The sequence below is a fragment of the Spea bombifrons genome, chromosome 5 (assembly GCF_027358695.1).
Source record: "Spea bombifrons isolate aSpeBom1 chromosome 5, aSpeBom1.2.pri, whole genome shotgun sequence".
In the NCBI taxonomy this organism is placed as follows: domain Eukaryota; kingdom Metazoa; phylum Chordata; class Amphibia; order Anura; family Pelobatidae; genus Spea; species Spea bombifrons.
This window is the reverse complement of record NC_071091.1, coordinates 94,272,957-94,295,647: the sequence shown is the minus strand read 5'-3', so window position 1 is coordinate 94,295,647 and position 22,691 is coordinate 94,272,957. Positions and strand designations below refer to the sequence as shown.

The 22,691-nt window shown below is 38.4% G+C and overlaps 1 protein-coding gene across 1 annotated transcript in view; it reads left to right on the top strand.

The window, feature by feature from the left end:
* CDH17 (cadherin 17) overlaps positions 1-5,056 on the top strand; it is a 28,534-nt gene extending 23,478 nt beyond the window's left edge. The window contains exons 16-18 of the mRNA XM_053468380.1: positions 884-1,000; positions 1,569-1,685; positions 2,484-5,056. Of these exons, the coding sequence (XP_053324355.1) occupies positions 884-1,000; positions 1,569-1,685; positions 2,484-2,596 (347 nt within the window). The 3' untranslated portion in view covers positions 2,597-5,056. The remainder of the gene's footprint in view (positions 1-883; positions 1,001-1,568; positions 1,686-2,483) is intronic.
* Positions 5,057-22,691: the final 17,635 nt, after the last annotated feature.

The following is a 22,691-nucleotide window of genomic DNA, read 5'->3' as shown; positions in this document are numbered from 1 at the left end:
AAACATATGACATGATTGACAACAATGGCAGCCGTCAGATCTCCACGTAAAAGAAGTTAATTGGAACAAAATAAAATGGAACCAATCTTTGTTTAGTGATAAACGACATTACCATGTACAATACTGTTTTTATGGCTGAAAGAAAATTATTATTATTCCATGGGACTTTCCCTTAAACAAGGGTCAGGCTGGTAACTTTTAGGCCATTAGACAATTGTGTCCAATACGGCAATAGAGTTTTACCCCATAAAAGAACACAGATTGCCACCTAGATTATTGCATTCAGTACTACAGATCCCAAGAAGGTTATGGTGAAGAAGGTCTGCTACAGCCATGCTTTGGTTCGCAGAATAAACATTATCTGGAAGGCTTTCAATATGTGTAGCCCTGGGAAAGACAAGAAATATATAAAGAGAGGTGCGACACATTCAGTCTAAAATTCAGTCTAGTCTAAAAAAAAAATGTATTTTTGAAACACAAATCCGTTTTGCATGGAGCCCAATGCTTTTTACTGTTAAAATGCATGGAATGCAGACTTCACACTCTTACGTTACAAAGGGATTTATGCCAAAAGGTTTTTGGCAATGGGAGGGCAATAGAAGGTAAATGACTTAAAAGAAAAACATCCACAAATACTCAAATATAACGGACCAGGAAGTTTTTTTAATCTCTTCCAATTCTCTCATTTACTAAATGGGGGGGTGGGCGGCCTGGTAACTAAAGCTAATTTTCTGGGCCATCGATATGCAACAGCGTTTCATGATGACACCTTGCCTTAAATTATATTCTACTGTATATGATGGACACTGATAAGGTCTGCTTAATCATTGGTAACTTAAATATGTTATTTATTATTGCCTTTGTCCATTTGTTTTTTTTTCAGGTTCTCATGCTCGTCTTACGATGAAGCATACGCAGTTCAATACTGGTATTTTACGTGTTCCTATAAAAATCAGAGATAATGGAAGGCCTCCTAGTGAAGCAATTTCCGATGTTTCCTGTAAGTCAAATAATTGTTTCCATTTTGTATTCCAACACTTAGAAATTTAAAGACAGACAGAATGCAGCACAATGTCATACAACAGGCCTGTCCAACTGGTGGCCCACGGCAGAGTGCAGTCCACCATCAATCTTTCTACCAGGGGCATTCTGGCCCAGTTAACAAGGGACTGGTCCATATTTTTCCAACAGGCTAGGAAGTCCAAGTTATGAGTGTTAGGGTGAATGTGTAAGTTATTTGTGTTAGTGTCAGTGTGAGAGTGTGTGTGCTAGTGCATATGTTAGCTACAGGGTGATGGAGGTGGTAAAGATCCCCCCGGGCCAGAAGGAACAGCCCTTCCCTGCCTTCTACATACAAATTACACCCCACCTGCCTTAGCCAAGATTCTACCTATCTACAAGTTAATGTTCAGGGGAAAAGTGGTGCCGTATATATTGTTCTATGAATTCAACAATTTGGGGTATTTTTTAGAATTTCACTCTTAATCATTAATTCTCTATATGGGCTTTATATTATCTGTAAATTGCTTTCTATCCCTTGGTTTAATAAGGTGTGTTAATGTTTACAGTGACAATCTGTACCTGCTCTGCCCCAGAGGTCTGTGAATCACCCCCAGCAGGAGACTCACGGAAGCCATCTATCGGAATGGCTCTTGGAATTTTATTTGGAGTACTGGCAGTTATTGGTACGTTCTTTACCGAATTTTACTATATTCAAGAACATAAGGTATTTGTGAATAAGCTTTGTGTTATCTAGACAACAGGTTGTTGTTACATACTGTTTTGTTACTGATGGGTAAGGTGGTCTATTGAGAAAAAGCAGAGTATATGTTATTTTCCATTCAAGCCAAGATTGCATGTTGTACAGATTACATCAACATGTCCAACTAAACAAGACTGTCAGACTTTATGGCCTACTCGAGTGACAGACTTGTTTGAGAAACTCTTCTAAAAGGCCAGCTGAACTGAAAGTGCCATCAACCACCTTCACAGGCGTAATGTACTAAATAGTTACTTTACAGAACTCTTCAGTCCATTCTGATTCAACTCAACACAAACTCAACATATGATCAGATATTTTTCTAGATATCTTAGCTGTGTGCACTCAAGTGGTTTTAAGCCGTGATGCAAAGTCCTGAGTTCCCTCTGTAGCCAAAAGGACAATTTGAATTTTAGTGAATAACCCCCCTCTGACATGATTTTAAACACTTTCTTATACTGCTACAGGCATAGACACTTATTGTTGCCATCACACATTCTTCTTGTATGGACATTAGTACTCTTGTAACTTCCCTTTTAAAACATTGCAGACAAGATTCTGTATATCATCCTTCCCAACCCATGTAAGCCATGTGTGATGCTGGTACTTCATTTTGGGATGTGTTTGTATCTTAATGAAAACTCATCACAAGATGGATTATTAAAACAAAAATAAATGTCTGTATTTACCCTGTTTTTTTTTTTCTTAATTCTTCTTTGAACAGGTGTGATTGTTGCAGCTGTATTTATCTCAATATCATCCAAAAAGAAGAAACAAAAGAAGGCTAGTGGCAAGGATGCAACGCTTCCATCAGAAACTGCAAATCTGAGCTCTTAACGGCAAGGGGGCAACTAAAATGTCATATTAGTTTAGTAAAAATCTGAATTTTATAAAGGGATCGTTCATGTTTGTGGGGGGGTTTTCACAATTTTAGACATCATAAAATAGCGCAGCCAATTTAAAGTACCTTATGGGCTTTGTCTGCATTTTCAGATGTGATAAAGCCAACCTGAGGTCTTTTGTTACAGTACATGTGCACTCTGTACATATACATCTTAGCAGATCAAATGCCATGGTCTTATGTGAATTATTGTAAACATTGGGGGCAACAAACCATTACTAAAATGTCAGTGTGTTTAGTTAAATATTAGCTTTTACAGAATTACTTTTTATTAATTCAGGAGCAGCCGTATAAGTCCAGTAGTGTAGACAAAAAGTAATGTTGCACAAACTTGTAATAAAATTCTTATCAGACTAACAGTATTTTGTAATAAGAAGCTTTCAGGAGCCTTTTGGCTTGATAAAGAGAAGACTCCCAAAACCTTGTCAAGACAAAATACAGTTAGCCCAATAAAAAAAAGGTACTACAAGATTCTGTAACATTCTGTTACTTTTTATATGTATTAATGCAATAAATGGTCTGCAGTTTGACATTAGGACATAAAGACATGTTTGTTCTACTTGAAAAAAATAATAGTAAAGTCCAATGCATTTTATAAGACAAACTGGAGAAACATGCTAGGGTTTCCATTTCCTAATGCCTAGTTGCTCCAGTGAGGTGAATTTCTGAAAATACCATATAATTGGACTCTTTACATGCATCGTGAAAGTATTCTTTATTGAATTTGCCAAATCTGGATTATTATTATTATCGAATAGTGATTAGTATCACAACCCCACATTACTGCACGTTGGACAAATACAGCGTGCAAAACAGAGCACATAGCGTAACAATTTGAACTTACTGAAAACGGTTAGGGCGGCCTTGCTCAAAAAAGTTGACAATCAAGAAGAGTTTTTAGTAGTTCACACTGCTTTCGTTTCTCACGCATTGTGTTAAATTGTGAAACTAACTAAACTCATACCTACACTGGATGCTAAAAAGTCGTTACATGTCAGAATTTAAAGACTCATCCCTAACTTGATGATTCAGTCTGAGTTCAAATAGAGCTAGTATTATTTTTTTGTCCTGGATCAGGGGTATAACATTTACAACACTCCTGCTTGATTAACTTCCCTCCTGTCAACCTTGAGGAAGTAAAAGAATCAGAAAAGTGTCCGTTCACAATCAGTTCAGTGCACATAGTACATTGTGGGTTGGCATATTAAATTGTGAATTGTATGCACGTACGTGACGTAGGAGGAAAGAGGTCTGAACTAGTACTGTGTTTCATCTGTCAAAAATAAACGTACATTCCAACTTACCTCTAAGCTGCTTGCTTTAAACGCAGAGAATTAAAAAATAATACGGTTTGGAAAAAAGATTTGTTTTTTGTTTTGTGATGGCATGTTTCACATTTCAAAGAGATAATTAATGCCTAGTTTCATTTGAATTTTACAGGTTTGTTGTATTTTTAAACTGTACTTTTATGACTTATTTAATGTGTGTTTCACTGCCATTTACAGTTTTTAAACGTCCGGATGTTAGAAGAAATAGAAGCGATATAATTGATTTAGTCTGCTGCTTTGTTTTCATCACAACTGTTATCTAACCAAAGTTTCCTTACGGGCAGACCCTTAACCTTCACTAAAGACATAGCAAGGCAGGCCCACTGAATTTTATCCAGATATGCCATGTCTGTAAGATGCCAGTGCCCACTTGTAACAGATACGGTTTAGAATCTGCTAATAAACTAGATGCTCCTTCGAATGTGAAGATATCTCATTTTTAGTGCTTGCATTGTTGTATGGACTCAAATCAGTTGGCACCAAAAGCACAGCTAGTGTAGCAACCTAACTTTGGAAAGAAATCTGACCAATTTAGAGTACACATAACATTGCTATTCCATACACGCTTTGTACCTGCAACTGGCAACAAAGGAAACATCCAATGGGCCACTTAAATGGTATATAGGCCTGGTCCTTGACCAAAAAGCACACCAGGCAAGCGTCTCTGTCATCACACACGCATACACGTCATGTCTATTTTTACATTTAGAATGAGTATAAGCATAGACCTCTTGTGTGTCCTCCACAGGTTATGGGGCTTTTTTTGCTTCTCTGGCAGGTCCAGAACTTGCTTCCACACAGTGGGGACATCATTCTTCTGACACTAAGACTGGTTCTGATCGTATGGCTGCAAATATGTTTTATCTACTAATGTACTGTGTCGGTGAAACCAGCTTTTTCTGTACTTTTTCTGTTATCCTGTACAATTAAACTGAAGAAGTCTACAATAGTGAAACCAAGAGATAATTACTGAGAACAGAACCAACTCATGTGGTACTAATGCTGCCTTTCAAAAAACAGACCCAGATCCACAAACAAAAAAAGCTTTAATAAATACTGTTTTGTATATACTGATGTGTGCTCTTTATTTTTAACATGAAGTATAATAGACTATGAGTCACTTCATTCACACTTTCATAATATCTGAAGAAAATATCTCCAATATTTTTAAGGGTTATGTTAGCTAGACATACGCAAATTGGTCAAAAATGATTCAGACCAATTTTTTGGTTCATTTTTGACCTATTTGTTTTCGAACCAAAAATTCCTGTCCGTTTGTTTCAGATGAAAATTGGGGCCCATTTTTAGTTTTGGGAACAAAAACGACGCCCACATTTACTCTCACTCACTGACTCTCTCAGATGCTCACTTCCTTTTTTTAATTCACTCTCTCATGCTCTCCAAAATGTCTGCTGACCACTTACGCTTTTGTGTCTCGCAGCTCTGTTTCCGTCTCTCACATATTTGGGCTTTGCATCTTCTTGTTCTTCTTTCTCCGTTCTTCTGTCTTCTCCTTTCTCTCTTCTTTCTTCCTCCGCATCTCCATGGACATAACCTCCCAGCAAACTTCTGCCAAAATGGTGCAGCTTCCGGTGACGCCCCACCCCGATCCTCCGGTCAGGATAAAGGCTGTCACCAGAAGCCCCATCATTTTGGTGGAAGTTCACACAAGGTTATCGTAACACAAAATTGCAGAGCTTCCGGTGATGTCCTCTCACAGATATTCCAATCAGGGAAGACACCGTCACCAGCAGCTCAGCCATTTTGGCAAAAGTCCACACAAGGTTATCGTAGCACCAAATGACAGAGCTTCAGGTGACCTTCTCCAATCAGAGGAGTGGATGTCACCAGACGGTCTGCCACTTCGGCGGACGTTTACACAGGGTTATTTTAGGGCAAAATGGTGGGGGTTCCAATGACATCCTCTACCCTGACCCTCCAATCTGTGGAGAGGATGTCACTAGAAGCACTGCCATTTTGGTGAAAGTTCACCGGGAGGTTATGTCTGCAGAGATGTGGATAAAGAAAAAAGAGAGAAGAACAATAAGATGAAGAACAAGAGATGAAAGACACGGAAGCGGAGCGGCAAAACACAAAAGTGGGAGTGATCGGCAGAGAAGGTAGGGAGACATTCAGAGTCTGTGATAGTGGGAGTGAAACAGCCCGCAAATTTCAGCCTCAAATTTGTAGCTTTTTGTCTTTGTTTTAGTTTGTTTCATGTGGGTCTGGCCTTGTTTTTGGCCTTTACCAAAAATTTGTTTGGTTGCAGCCACTTACCAGCACCAGGATAGGATGTCATACGCATTCTAATTCAATTAGTTATGATGGACTGAAAGTAACAGGACAGTTGGCTGGTATGTAACTGCATATCACTGCCATAAATAATATATGGTGAATTGGACAAACTATTCCAAAATCAGGCAATGCATTCTATCTGGAGCACCTGCCTGTTTTGCTCTGTAGAAAAGTTGGCCTAAATATATCAAATCAACTTAACTCGTTTAATGCACCTCATTCGTTTGTAAATGAGCAACCCTCTCATTTACAAAAGTAATTAATTTTCAGGTTCTGGCAAGCATTTTTTTTTAGCTCTAAAGCAGTTTGTAGTCTAAGTATATGAAAAGCATGATGACAGAAGCTGTGGAAAGTGTTCCCATCACTGATACAGTCCATTAGTTAAAGTGAAACTGGATCTTTTTAAATATATCTCATCGTTTTCTTTGGCTGAAGGAAACCTGGGTCTTACTATACGGCTCTTTGCCAAGTGCGAAGCCGCATTGAACAGACTCCAGATGTGATTCTGCTTCTAGTCATGGCTGTCTTGTAGTCATACTAAGCAGTAAATATGATATTTTCTATGTTTTACATGCATTATAATATAAATTGTTACATGGTTTTGTGACATGGGAAACTTAATTTTTTTATTTAAGTGACCTACAGAAGTATTGTGGGTTTACCCTTAATTTCTTTGTCCAGTTTATCTGTATAATCTTCACATCCATAACTACAAGGTAAAATGTGGCAGATTCTTCTTCTTAGTAGGTATGATCAGGCACCATATTATATTGTGATTTTGAAGCTCTTTAATAAGCATTTTGAAAACTTGGCATGATGTTCACATTAATTCAAACATCTCCCTTTTCACATATGGAAAAAAAAAGTTAATTTGTTTTGGATGTTCTCCAGCCCTTTGGATAACCTTGGGATGTTTAAACTGGACTCTACAAAAATATTTTCCATTTCCTCCTCAAAATATTTTAGTCTTAGCCTTATGGGTTTTTTTGTAAGATAATTATGTTATCTCTCTTGAATGTCCTTTCATTATAACTCACAGGCTGTGATTTCGGTCAATTTTAAAGGGAAGCCAAAAGTTAGGAATTTTGTATACACTATATAACCAGACGTATGTGGAGACCTGACCATTACACCTATGTGATCTTGTTGGACATCATATTCGTCCATAAAATGGAATTGCCCTCTCTTGTTGCTATAATGGCCTCCTGAAATTTGTGCCCACTAAAAGTGCATTTGTGAGATCAAGCGCTGTTGTTGGACGAGAAGGCCTGCCTCGCAGTCAGTGTTCATATTCATCCCAAAGGTGTTGGATGGGGTTGAGGTCAGGGCTTTTTGGGGGCCAGTCAAGTTCTTCCACACCAAACTCATGCTTAATGCTTATATATAACATGTAATGTGTAATAGAGCAGCAGGTAATGCTAGCACAATGCTTGGTTATATAGGGAGGTATTAGCAGTAGAAATAGGGAAGAGCTCATGCCGCTGTACAGATCACTGGTGAGACCTCACTTGGAGTATTGTGTAAAGTACAGCAGACCGTATCTCCAGAAGGATATAGATATGCTGGAGAAAGTTCAGAGGAGGGCTACTAAAAAGGTTAATGGATTATATTGGTATGTAGTTACATAGTTATATAGGCTGAAAAAAGACATGTGTCCATCAAGTTCAGCCTTTCCTATATCTGTTAATTTGTTGCTGTTGATCCAAAAGAAGGCAAAAAAAACCCAGTTTGTGTCTTTTTCGAATTTTGCAACAAACCAGGAAAAAAATTCCTTCTTGACCCCAGAATGGCAGTCAGATTTCTCCTTGGATCAATAAGCTGTTTCCCCATAATTAAAGATTATATCCCCGAATATTATGTTTTTCCCGGTATCCATCCAGTTGCAGTTTAAACGTCTGTACAGACTCCGCTAAAACTACCTCTGCAGGCAGAGAATTCCACATCCTTATTGTCCTTACTGTAAAAAAACCCTTTCCTCTGCTTTAGTCTAAATCTCCTTTCTTCCAGTCTAAACGCGTGACCACGTGTCCTATGCATAGTCCTGTTTATGAACAGATTTCCACACAATGGTTTGTATTGGCCCCGAATATATTTATATGTTACAGATTAAAATTTGCCAGGACAGGTTAAAGGATCTTAACATATATAGCTTCCAAGGGGGATACACAACAAGGGGGATAGGACATAAACTACATAAAGGGAATCGACACGATCAAAGAGGAGAGAACACAGTCTTAAATTAGAGGGACAACGGTTTAAAAGTAATATCGGGATGTATTAGTTTACTGAGAGGATAGTGGATGCATGGAGTAGCCTTTCAGCAGAGGTGGTGGAGGTTAAATGGGGAGGGGGGTTAAGCATGCATGGGGTAGGCATAAGGCTATCCTACAACTAAAGGAAGTATTCAGAAATTGGGCAGACTGGATGGGCCAAATGGCTCCTATCTGCCGACACATTGTACGTCTCTATGTTTATATGATCTTAGACCTGTCCTGTAAATGGAATTCTGTCTTGTTTGGTAAGATTTTGTTTCCTTCTATTGCTTTTGCTCTGGTTATATAACAAGGTGCCCGCATCTGTTTCAGGACGTGTGTATAATCCAGCTTGAAGTGTTTTGGGAAAAAAAACCAACTTTTTTTTTTTCTAACATTGGCACAAGTTCTCTAGCTTTTGTTAGGGAAGTGAAAAGATTTCCTTATTCACTGGATGATGTCGACCAGCTGTTTGCCAGATGTGGGACCAACGCCAGGCCTGTCATTTGACATATCCCCAAATGTATTTTTATACTATGTGGGACAACGGACCCTAAAGCATGCAGCTGGACGCTGTATAGAACGCTTGACATTATGTTAACGTCAAATGTGGTGACAATGCGTGTCTGCCTGTTTTATGATGATCTGAACATACGTTCTGCAGCTGCTGGGAATGCTTTCCTTACTGTGCATATACTATATAGATATACGGTATATAGATATATAGATATATAGATAGATATACTGTATCTGTACTGTATATACATTCTTTTTCTGCAGTCATGATGAGGTGACACTGTGTTCAGGACATCCAGTACAGATTTTCATTGTTGCGTCTGTTGAGTCAGATTATTTAGTGGTAAAAGCACAAGAGTTCTCAGGATTTAGTGGAACGTTGAAAAGAATAATTAAATAGTAATTTGTCTCCTTTTAAAAGACATGCGTATTCCGCAGGGGCCCATAACTCTTTATTTCTCAAAAGCATTTAAGTTGGCAGCTTATAGTTTAGATCGTAAGCTCTGTGTATTTGTTTTAGATGAATTTCCAATTGTTGTTTGAAGTAAAAACATTTACATTGTAAACAGATGTATGTTGGAATACATCGACGTGAACAGAATTAAACTCTATATATAGAATGGAAAAATGTTCCCCGCTTTTGGACCTTGTTTTATGTCTCTTTTGCTCTTCTGCATGACTTCTTCCATCGTTAATGCTCTACTGGCCATGCATATCTAACTATGGGTTTGAAATGCCCCCCATTTTGTGTCAGTTTAATTGTACTCCATAATCCTTCGATTATGAAATTACTGGCACAATATATTGGCTGACCCCTGTGCTCTACAATAAAGCTGATGCAGAGCTTATATGATGTGGACATGCTCTCCATCTTCTTATGTGGGTAGAAAGGGAAGTGGGCAGCAGGGCCGGCCCTACCATGGAGCAGAGTGGGGCAATTGCTCCAGGCGGCACTTTTGAAGGGGCGCCCCAAGCGCCTTTTTTTTTTTTTTTTTTTTTTTTAAAGCGGAGGAGAGGGAGGGGCGCCAAGTGGTTTTCGCTTACCAACTTGTCAGTACCCGCTTGGCGCCCCTCTCTCCTCTGCAAGCCCTCTAGCTCGGTCTCGGTGCCAGCTTGTAATGCTGAGCGCCAGAAGATGACGACATTTCCATCGTTCAGCATTACAAGCCTGCACTGAGACCGAACAGGCAGACTCGCCGCAGGACTGCTGAAAGGTAAGTACAAAGGGTGGGGGGGATAGGGTAGATAATAGGGAGGGAGGGAGAGGAAGGATAGATAATAGAGAGGAAGGGTAGATAATGGGAGGGGGCGGCAGAGGAAGGGTAGATAAGGGGGGGGCATTTTAAACTTTGCCCCAGGCAGCATTATGTCTTGGGCCGGCCCTGGTGGGCAGGGTGGGTGAGGCTTGCTGGAGAAAGAAGAAACTGACCTGGAGACCCAGGGAAGCAGAACTACCCCCAGAGACTCTGGGTCAAACCTGAAATGGCCATTTCATGACAGATGTTTGCCAAACAGCTGGGGTTATGTATAAACGGCGATTTGGGTGCAAATCTTGAAAAATAGATTATTTACTGAAATGGAAATGTCCATTGTTTACAGTGGTAATAACCCTACTTTTTATGCTAGAATCACTTTCTATACATAACACCCATAATCGAGTTTGGATATTCACCAAAGCAGGAGTTGGCAGGTCCGTGTGTAGAACAGTTGCGAGTTCATAGTTATATTTTACCAGCTTAGACCTTCATAGAATGTAGTGACGCCTGTGAGATTCAACTATAACTCCCAGTTCAGTGAACAAACCCTTGTACCACGATTAGCTATCCGAAAACTAGTTGATGCCAAACATATCCCCCTACAACTACATCATTGATCTGTTTATATCATGGGTGGTCTTGGCACAGGACCTACAAGACAACTTAATAGTTCTGAAGTTCTTCTTTTTATTATTTCACAACAATCAGCTATAAGACGCAGCACGAACTGACTGAATTTTGCACTGAAATATAATATTTGAATCCTTTCTTATTTTTTGTAGCATATATGGGAAGGCAAAGTAATATTTAATTATGACTGTGCCATTTCCTAGAACAGGCCCTCTCGGTACTCCACAAGAACTGCAAACATTGACTTTTTAATAGCCATTACCAACGTGAAGGTGACGGATGAGTCTGTCGGCTTTGTCACTGTACCAATATCTTTTTATTACAAACTGTTACAACCAGGAGGTCTGTGTCACAGAAGGCCTCTTCTTATCCGCTACTTGGGCTGTTTTTTTTTTTTTTTTTAATACAATGCAACTTTTTCCGTGTGTCTTTTTATCTGCTAATGTTCTAGAAAGGAATTTGGATTTCTTTGAAATAACTATTTTAATGTTTTGCTAGGATATTAACGAGACCATTACTGAACATGGGCAATAGATGTATCATTCTCATCTCTCTCCCTTCTGTTTGCATTTGCAAAAAGAACAAACTGTTTTCATAGTTCTACCCCACCCTTGGACGTATGTCACTTCTAACCACCACGTACGACAATATTGATGGTGGTCTATGCTTTAAGTTGGAATAAAAACGGTCTTACATTCCATCTTTTTATACTTCTGTTTTAGAATTTATATTTCCCAGAATATTGCAAAGCCAGTCTCCAAAAAGCATTTGTGGCTTTCATTTGTTTTATTGCTGTTCTATTTCCAAAACCTATATTATCATTTATAAAGATATTTATACATTTAAAAGATTACTTATGGCACAGCAGCCTTAAATATTTTGTGATAAGTATGGGAGTTAAAATAGCATTTTCTTGTACACTGCCGGGTTTTCCATTCGCTTACCTAATATATTGTGACGGTGACATCAGAAACTGGTGGTTTCATTTTATTTTCTTACATCACTACCCATATATAAAAAAAAAAGAAACACAAACGGCCGTGTGGAAAATGTAAAACAGTTTACAAAGTAGATATCTGTAAATCTGATAAATAAACTGATGTTGATCTTCTTGTTTCATTTTCCAGAGCAATGTTGTTGTTAAAATGTTTCCTGCATCCACTAATCCAGCTGGAGAGGGTTCTCAGCTGTTGTAGACTCAAATTTTCCATTCAAGGGGTGAGTGACAATTAAGTGAGATTACTAAAAGGCAGTTGTGTGTCCTTTGGCAGGGAAGACTAATGGGAAGGAAAGCTTTGTTTTTTGTTGTTGTTTTTTTCAGTTTATGTAAAACGCAGGCATGTATGAATATTTCTCAAGATAAACATTTTCAGATTCGTTTTTATTTCCATATATCCTTAATAGATATAATCTATAGATTAAATTTAGAAATATGATAACCGCTACCATAAAGCAAAGTTACACTATTATTATTCATTTTTTTCAGTAATTTGCATGATTAAAATCCAGATCACACCTGTATGCTGGAGGTAGCTCATGTACCTGACTATAGGCAGAAACGGTCCCTTAAAATATTGCACTGGTGAATCAAAAATGTTGCCATTCCATTTTTTGTTTACGATTGTTGCCTTTTAGGCAATTACAATGTGATACTCATACGGACATGTTTACACTGTCAAGCCCTATGTGGCATCCAATGTCTATCAGAGCCTACTATCTATGTTTCACAACCAGTGATACCCCTTAATGGTGGAAGTCATGTATAGACTACCAAAGTTGCCTAAACCTAATGGCTTTCCTGAGTGTTAAGAACTTCCATCTTCATGGTTTCACTAACTTGTAGAAGGAACCCAACTTTGGGAAACTGCGGACCCAAATGAGTGACATTGAATGCCTGCTCTGAGTTCCTCAGCACATCAGGCACCACAAGCTTCACCCAAGTTATCTCATGACCCATTGAACCAGAATGATATCTCCGTCTAGTAAAAAGACCCATAAATGCACTGGTGAAGGGAATTCAGTTAGAACCACATTACAATTTACAGCGAAGAGGAATAGGCAACATAAAGTATGCAGCATAAATAAAACATGTCACCAATAGAATTATTGCTCAGCAGTCCCGGAGGAGAAAAAAATGGCAGGATTAACAAAGTCATACGGAAAGATATGGCTCACATGATACTTGTATTTCTCAAAATGTTTCAAGTAACAGTGGGGAGGAATACGATTGTAGCCATAATTTGTTAGGAACTTCCAAATTAACGTTGTTACTATAATCTCTCAAAAAATCTTTTTGTGTCACAATCTGAGTTATATGAGACTATGGATATATGGAAAGTATGGTAAAGAAATTCTGCAATCTAAAATATTTTTGAAAATATTAATTTGCAAATTATTCAACTACTTGGAATACCTTTAAATAACAGATATATTGTGCCGTTATACAGTAGGACAATGTATATACGTCTGGTCACTGTGGAATGTTCAAACTCACATATTGTAACGAGTAATGATAATAATAATAATAATAACTCCTCTCTTGGCCTAATCACCTGTGACAGTATTACCGGTATTAAGGCCACAGCAGGAGTCCTCAGCTTCTGTATAATGTTTAAGAGGTAGTCGGCCCACGAGTCAGCTCCAGATAGCTAGGAAGAGTCATTCTGACACAGTGTGTTTGAATATTGCCTTTATGGAAGAATTTAGTGGTTCTGAGTCTACTTTCAGTGTATTGCATTACAATTCAGAATGTAGGCTGTCAAATTCCTGGCACTCGACTCTCTCCAGCGGCTCCATATTATCTAAACATACGGTAGCTTTGCTGATTAAAGTGAAGATATTATATTAAATTGCGCAAGAATCTGTGAAGGAGTCTAGACAATTTATACGTGTTTAATGTTATGTTCTTCGAAACCAACTATAAAAAAAAACATATAGCCCAAAATACAGGATTGTTAAATTAAGCGTGTATTTTAGCACCTTTTTCACCAGATTTACATTTTTATAGTTACTTTTTTTCCCCTTAGACCAAAATGTAATTGGAACTCTAAATTATTAAAATTGGTAAAAATAAGAAATCAACCAGCAGTCTGATATTCTCTGACAATGTGCTTAAAATAAATGTAACTTGAATAGGAAAAATAATGAAATGAAGACCCTCTAGATCAGGGGTTCTCAAACTGCGGCCCTCCAGCTGCTGCAGGACTACATCTCCCATAATGCTCCTTCAGCTAAGGGGCTGGCTGAGGAGTATGGGAGATGTAGTCCTGCAGCAGCTGGAGGGCCGCAGTTTGAGAACCCCTGCTCTAGATTGTAAGCTCGTTTGAGCAGGCTCCTCCAGGCCCCTTAGTTAAATTGTTATGTTACATACTACTTGTTATGTCTTGTCTACCCATTGTACAGCGCTACGGAATTTGATGGCGCTATATAAAACAATAAATAATAATAATGATCAAGTCAGAAATGTTATAGGTGAAAATGTAGCGACTGTCTAGATCATAAAGTTGAGTACTATGATCAATGACATTATTTTCTCACGTCATCACTGACAGCATGCGCAGCATAAGAGGTGATAGAAAGGACGGTGGACTATGCTCCCCATGAAAATCTATGCAAATCTTGATGGGGCAGGGGTGGGGTGTGTGTGCAGAGGATTTAGTTGTGAGCATGTAGGTCACACTACTGGAAGCAATGTCAAGATTGGCCCTGGTAATTGCACAACAGAAGCAAGGTAAGGATCAACAAGAATTGCCACAAGGGGGAAAAGGAGTTCATAAAATCCATAAAGCAGAAGATCCTAAATAATGGGTACACGTGAAACATAAAAATCCACAAAGAGGAAAGGTAACCAAAAGGAAAAAAAACTGAAGTTATGATAAAGCAATAGGATAAGAACAAATAACAGAGAGGGGGGAAAGAAGGAAAAACACAAATAGCACAGGAGAAATATCTTGCAAATGACTTCATCTTTAGGTGGGAAAGTCCCAATTTGCAACCCATATTCTCATGTCCCCCATTTCAAGGGGGCTCAGATTGTTCGGTATGAGTGTATCATACAGATTGAATTCTTGGCATATCAGGCCCCCAGTGTGTCACTGCTCCTTTTGGCCCGTTACATGGGAGATCTCTGACCTCCCCAACCGGCCCATTTACACAATAGACTGCTGTGTTCCTTTAAGTCTCAGAGTTCCGGTATATGATGTGATATCCTGGTGCCCTGCAGTGAGGATGGTGCCATGAAGGGGCGGCTGGGAGTACTGCCCCGGGCTAGGATAAATACTAAAAAGGCTGTAAAATGAAATTGGCTTTTTATATACACATGCATATAAAACCTGAGGTCTTACAGTAAGCCTTTCTAGATGACGGATCCACTAGAATTTCAGTTATAATGCTGCTTCAAACACAGCCAGCATTTGTATAAACCGTTATGACACGATAGTTTTAGACGAGATGTATTAACTTTTACTACTAATTCTTACTGGAAATGAGTGACATAATAGATAAGTGGTTTGTGTGCCGGAGCAGATGTATATAAACTCTGAACAGCTCTGTGCAGATATTTCTGCCAGCGAAGAATTGATGAGTTAGTAACCATTGTGTTTCTTCACAATATTGATGCTATTAACAATCAGATTTTCTCATCCAATTCATAATTTAGTTTTACAATGCAGTAAAGGTTTGGCAACTAAGATTTTATTATAAATCATTTTGGGGTGTTATACATATGACAAAGCAATTTTCAGATTTTGTTTCTATCCTGCCCTGCACCGCATTTCCTTTTTAAGGAAAGTTGGGATATATGAGGATCATTTTACAGGTCAATTTTTTTTTTAAAAGCATAGTCAGCATCTCTGGTGTTTTAGGACCCTAAGCAGATAAATGTCGGACTACCTGAAGCACGTGTAGTGAATTTAACTAGACTTGGGAGCCGGCCAACCCTTCATGTAAGTCCTCGTGTTCATCTTTGAGGGGAAAAAATCCTTCATATACCATGAATATTCACCCGTTCCTGTGTTCTGTTTGGGCAAATATTCGTGTACATTCTTTGCGTTCGTTTTTTTTTTCTTCGTTTTTTGCCGGATTTTTTTAAGGGGTTTATATGGGGTTAACACGGTACGCAGCAGCTTTGACGCCAGGATTTTAAAGGTCTGTACGAGCAACCCTATTGGTCGCCAGCAGGGGCCTCCTCTGCCATCAACCAATGAAGTGCACCTGCTCTTCATTGGTTGATGGCAGAGAAGACCCCTGCTGGGGACCAATAGAGTCACTCGTACCAGGGAGATTAGTAGATTAACAAAGACGAACGCGAAGATTCTTCCTGTTGTGTGTCTTTGTGTACGTTTTGCCACCGCCATGTCCACTCACCCTTCGTGTTCGTTTTCATGTTCGCCTGAATACGAATGCACAAGTCTAAATTTGACTATACGCAAACTAGGGAAGACATAAACAATGTTTATTAGTGGTATGTGACATTAATATTGGAGTGTCACAGTGATAGAATAACTAAATCATTAAAACTACCTAGATCTTGTGTTCTATGTTTTTGACACATTTGATTTAAATGTGGGGGAAACATGGCGATCTTCTGAAATGTCCTTGTTCTTTCCTCTCGTTCTAATGGCTGTAAATGCCACCAGATTACAGCAGCAATGTAACAAAACAGATGGCTCATCCATGGTATAAAAATGGCTCTGGCTCTGGTTTCAAAACACAAATATTTGGGATTTTAATGATAAGGGTTAATTGGAACACAACATCACACTGGTTAAACTAATGTACTGAAGAAATATATGCTGATATGCTGTGTTTGGTATTCCCCAAACGTTGTACTGTGCATTATGGTCAAACATCTCTACTTTGGTCTCCTCTCTCCAAAGGACATTATTCCAGAAGCAGGGGCAGACTGAGACCATCCAGGGCCCTGGGTAACAAAAAGGCATGGGCCCCCTGTGGTGATGCCCCTCCCCTAGCCCCAACCGGTCATGACCATGCCTCTTATTGGTTAAGCCCCTCCCTCATGCCCCACATTTTTTCATTATTTGTAGTCATTTAAAAACTATAACTTTTAAACAGTGTAAATAAATTTTAATATGTGGTTTTCACACATCACATAACCATAATTATTATTAAATATATATATTTAATATTGGCAGCAATTGAAAAATATATGTAATTCTGGCTCAGTATATAGTGATAGGGTTAAGGTGTACTGTATACCTTTTCTTCCTCCACCTTTTCTTATTCTTCTGTCTTAAAGAAACAGACTTCTGGTCTGGCAGTGGGTATGGCTTCAGTGCTGGGCGCCAGCATATGACATATTGGCATACACATTTATGCACAAACACATTTATACATAGACATTCATGCTCACACACTTATACATAGACATTTATGCTTACACACTTATACATAGACATTTATGCTTACACACAATGATACACAGAAGTTCATGCTCACACATGCTGACACACAGACATTCATGCTTACATGCACTTATACATAGAGATGCATGCTTACATGCAGCAATACACAGACATCCATGATTACACACACATTAATGCTCATATGCATTCAAACATACATACCCCCATCCCTCCTGCAAATTATTTCCATTCCAATTCTATTCATTCCTATGAAAGCAGTAGGGATGTACTTAGTTTTCCACACATGGCTTCTCCATTTTGGCTTTATTTTTGTTGAATAAATCATGATATAATGTAATACGCCATCTGCTAAGGAACAGATGTTTGTATTATGTCCTGATATGTAAAACCATAGAATTCAAAGAGGGTGTACTTCACATAACTCAGACTATAAGCTCTACAGAGCAGGAACCTCATTTCTTAATATACTGTGTATATACCCATCATAGTATCTGAATGACCACTGCGCTTCTTATACAACTTTACTTATTGTACCTACCATTTATTATCAGTAAACTGTAAAGGATTAAGCATATCCTGAAACACAAAATTAAACAAAATAAATACCAAAAAATAGTCCTTGATCTGGCTGAAGGGAAAGGCATTGGTATCCTTCAATTGCAGGCACTCAGCTTATTCTAGCTTTAATGTTGGCTAGAGGACAGAGATCTGCACCAAGGTTTTATGAAAAAGTATTAGGGTAAATAAAGCCATAATGAAAGCAATTGATTGTTGCCACCTAAAAAACAAACATAGGTTAAGGAGGAGTTTTATATATTAATAGCCCAGACTTTTAGTGGGTTTTTGTATTTCTATGAGTCACTGTATGTTATATCAGATAGCATCTCTCTAACCTGCTAATCCCTTTTATTTATAATCCATCCAATGTATACAGTTATGAGTCCACAAAACTTGACATGAATGCCATTTTGGCATGCACGCAGATGAAAAGCAAAACCCTGTTTGTAGTAGCAATGGGGGCGTTTGCGTGCACCAGTGTATCGGTTAAACAGCACCAACAAGGCTTTAGCTTAACCTTTACTATTGCAAGTCACAGAATGATGTTTGGAAACAAATTTATTTTAAAAAAATGTTATTACTTTATACAGTTCACTGAGCTTATTTTTATTTGGGACAAATATTGAAAAAGTGTTGCTGGTGAAGTTTCTACTAAAGTTTGCCAGTTCAAAATTAGTTACTGACACAAGTATAGCTGATGGGAAGGATATCCATGCAACACTGAGGCATCATAGATGCTTTTCTAGTCATGTCTAAGCACTAGTCCTCTGGTCCAGAAGTATGGTACCAACGTCACAATGTCACAGTCACTTTCAGAATCTCATGCCTTAATAACTACTTAAACTCAATATGGATTTCACATCACCACCTGAGCATTTTCATGATCTGGGTGTGTTACTTTGTGGATCCTTTACTCAGCTTCCATTTGACATTGCTTGATCTTGAGCTACCCTGAACCTTTGGCCTGATTATTGACTATTGATTGGGTTTGCTCTCAGTACTTGGTTTCTAGAGTGTAGCAGATAAGTCCTGGTGGTCACAGAACGTGTTACAGGCAGAAGACCAGAACTCTTAGGGTTTCGCTACTCGCTACTGCTGACCAATAATCCAACTGCTGACTTTGAATTTATTACAGTGTGCACTCAGTTTCTGTATTGGTTGGCAGGTGAACATACTAGTAAAGGTAGAGTAAAAGATCCTGTTTTTCTTAAAGGCGAATCTCTTTTTGGGTGCCAGGGGAGTTCCCACTAATGGTATTGTATTACATTGTGGAAGAGAAATATATGTTATTGAGATGATACACTGAAACAATTACAGATCACGTCTGGCTTCTGTCTTAATGGCGAGGACGTTCCCATATTCTGGCAGCAAAGTGGGATGCCCTGGTTACAAATGTTTCCATTGCAGATACTATTCCTAATTGTACATTTTTCAGTGTATTTTAACTTTGTTTAGTTGTCAATATTACTCTTTGCTGCAAGAAAAAAAAATAGTTTTGCTAATAATGTAAAATATGGCTTAAAATGTGAAGTGTCTCTCTATGTATACATATGTCGTCACAGAACTGTGCTGACTCTTAAACTGCTTTCAAAAGATGGAAACTATGAAGAGAACTTATTTAACTAAGTGTGTAACAACTGGGGTATACATTATGGAACAAGGTCTGCTCAATTGGCTTTATTAGCAAACCCACCGGGTATATGGCTTTCTTTATGGACTTTTAGCAATGATAGGACTACTGGTGTGTGGTGTGTATTCTGTAGCGTTGTAACATACCTGGGATGTGAAAATTTGTGGTGCTCTGTGTGGTACCTGTGCGGCTCCCACCTTGTGCAGAGTATCTGCATCAGATTAAACACAACTTTTATTTTCTTGGACAGTAATTAGGGTTACAGTCCCCTTCTAGTTTCTTCGCATGCAAATCTGCCAGTGTTGTAGATGAAATATATTTCAGACTAAAATCTTGGCAAAAAGCTGTCTTCAACCAAAATCCCCTTTAACAAAATAAAATTGATTGATGAAACCTAGTCATATGATTCACAACTCTGATAGCAATGACAAAAAAGATCATTAATCAGGATTTGAGAGTCAAACAATGCTGTGGTTTTCATCTCGAAGACCTGTCAAAACATTTTAGTAGATCTGGTATTTTTAAGATTTAACGTCAAATTAATATACTTGAAGTTGTAGCCAAAGTTTTCATGTTGCTATGCAACAGTTCCAAAACACATAATCACAAAGGGTTTGGATGTGTAAAACCTCATGTGAGAAGATGGTGTTGGAAAAGGAGTGTTTATCAAAAGTCTATGCGATCTTCTTTGAATCTAGAAGGGTGCTTTATAAATAAAAACATTTAGAATACTGTGTTTTGGTTCCTTGCCGCTCTGTAGTTCTGACTTATCTCTGTGCAAGGTTGATTCCTTGTGAAGGGCCAACGCTAGCACATCTCTCCAGCAAGAAGGGCTGACATAATGCATAACTCAATGTGTAAGGAGAATTTGAAGAAATATCAATGAATTAACTATATGTTATCCATGGCCAACCAAACCCACTGGGTTTTGACCTTCATAATGCACAGAAAAAAATAAGGAGCTGATGAGTTAGAGAGACAGAGGCGTGTGATATAGAGTTTCACTGGGTTCTATCAGTGTACTTTTACACTGCTTGATTATTATGGGTGGTTAGTTAGCAGGACATTACTAGTTAGGGCTGGGGTTAGGGTCTTCGCTAGGTAGGGCTAATAAAACAAACAAAAAATTAGCAATATTTTTTTTCTTTTTTTTTTTTTTTAAAATGATGGACTGGTTGTGTAGCGCCAAAGAGGTATATGCATCCGATTCGGACACTGCATGAGTTTTTGATGTAGGTCACGTTACTGATACATCCAGTAGAACCTCTGACACTACTGGGCCCCCTGTTAAAATGAAACATAGTACCACCAGTGCAAACCCTGACCCTGGTAAGCAGTGGATCCATGCAGCTGGCAAGTCCTGCTTTTACCACCACTTCATGAATTTGTGCAGGAGTCACTAATTTTATCCAAGTTCAATTTATGGAGCTGTTCATGGAGGATGATCTATGGGAGGAAATAGCATCCCAGACAATTCTCTATGGAGCCCAATAGATTTCCACAAATGCTAATTTGTATATGGCAAGACAAATGTTAAGGTACCAAAAACAAACTGAAAAATTAATCAATTCTCACATGTCTAGTATAGACTTAAATTTTATAAATTATGTAAATGCCAGTGGATATACATATCCTACTAGGTTGCCCAGACCATCTAGGCACAAGTGGGACCCAAAGAGTAGCACCTATATATGGATACTTTCTAGTGTCCCTTTATTCAAGATTTTTTTGCAGTTGCACGTATACTGTACAGGAAATCCAAAGCAACATTTTGGTAAATGGGTAAAAAAAAAAAAGAAAAGAAAAGAAAAAGAAAAAAAAAACTTTGGAAGATATTTGTGATGAAATGGCTGTGTGAATATTATCAAAACAACCCTACCTAAATAGCCTGGGTTGTTTACTATACCAAAGGATATACAAACACACAGCTTGTTAGTGCCCCATTTGCCCCAAGCAGCTTAACAGTGCCATCTTTGCCATCAAACAGCATACCTGTGTCATTATTGTACCCAAACAGCTTGTCTGTGCCTTCTTTGCCCCTTGCCCCCTTTCCAAAATACACTCACATATGTTAACACATGCTTACACACACTTACTCATACTAATTAACACAAACATACACACACCCCCCTCGCTAACACACACACACACACGTCACACCATTTACTCATCTATGCTCACACACTCATTACACATTCATGCTCACATGCACTTATACATAGACATGTTGTTTGATCTCCCTATTCCGGTCTATCTTTTCTTTAAACAATCCCTAAACCAGGTGTGTGTAAATGGGTTAGAGATATCTCAGGCACTTCCTTCCATAAACTGCTGAAGGTAAAAGTCATAGTGGAATAAGGCACATAGATGCCATGGACACCATCATAATTTGCAACCCCAAATGTTTTGGATTCCTGATGGACTGTGGAGAGGGCTCAGTTCTTTACCATTTCCAAAGAGTGTTAAATATTTACTACCACATATCACCTCTGTCATACATAGTGCACCATAAGGCTTGGACGTGGACTGATATGGTTATTTATTGTTGAATGGGAGTATGTGGGTTCCCCTATGTCGCAAAAAAGCGGACAATACTTTGATAAAGATGCCCTATGCATTGAAAAGCGACAAAAATCAGTTATTAAGACATGTCATCTAATTGATTCTATTTTTTAAGGGGGAATTACTGAGTTGTTATAAATTTATGATTACAATATTACATGGACATTATATTTCAGAGATGCTCAGGGTTTCTTGAAATGCAGTCAGCCAGACATCTCAGGTCACGTTAAGAAATGTTGACATATTTCACTGAAAATGTGTTTTCAGGTCCTGTGTGGTTCTAAAATAAGCAGCCATTATTATCTGTCTGGCAGGGAAATAAAAGCAATTTATTCCATGGATACCAAACGTATTCACAGTTTAAGGTAGTTTCACAAATATGTGGTATTGTTAATTGGAGCCCTTCAAAATTTGCAGATGAATTTCAGAAAGTAGGAGTACAACGTTATGCAAGCAAAACATTTTATCTCAAGAGCCTGATTTCAGTTAGCAGTGGGGAGCAAAGGTTCAATCTCTATGTTCATATTCTCATTCTAGCTATGAGTTAATTTTGGAAATCATTCGTAATGCATTGCCAAGGACAAGATTACAAGCTTTATAAAAATAGCTATATGTTCTGAA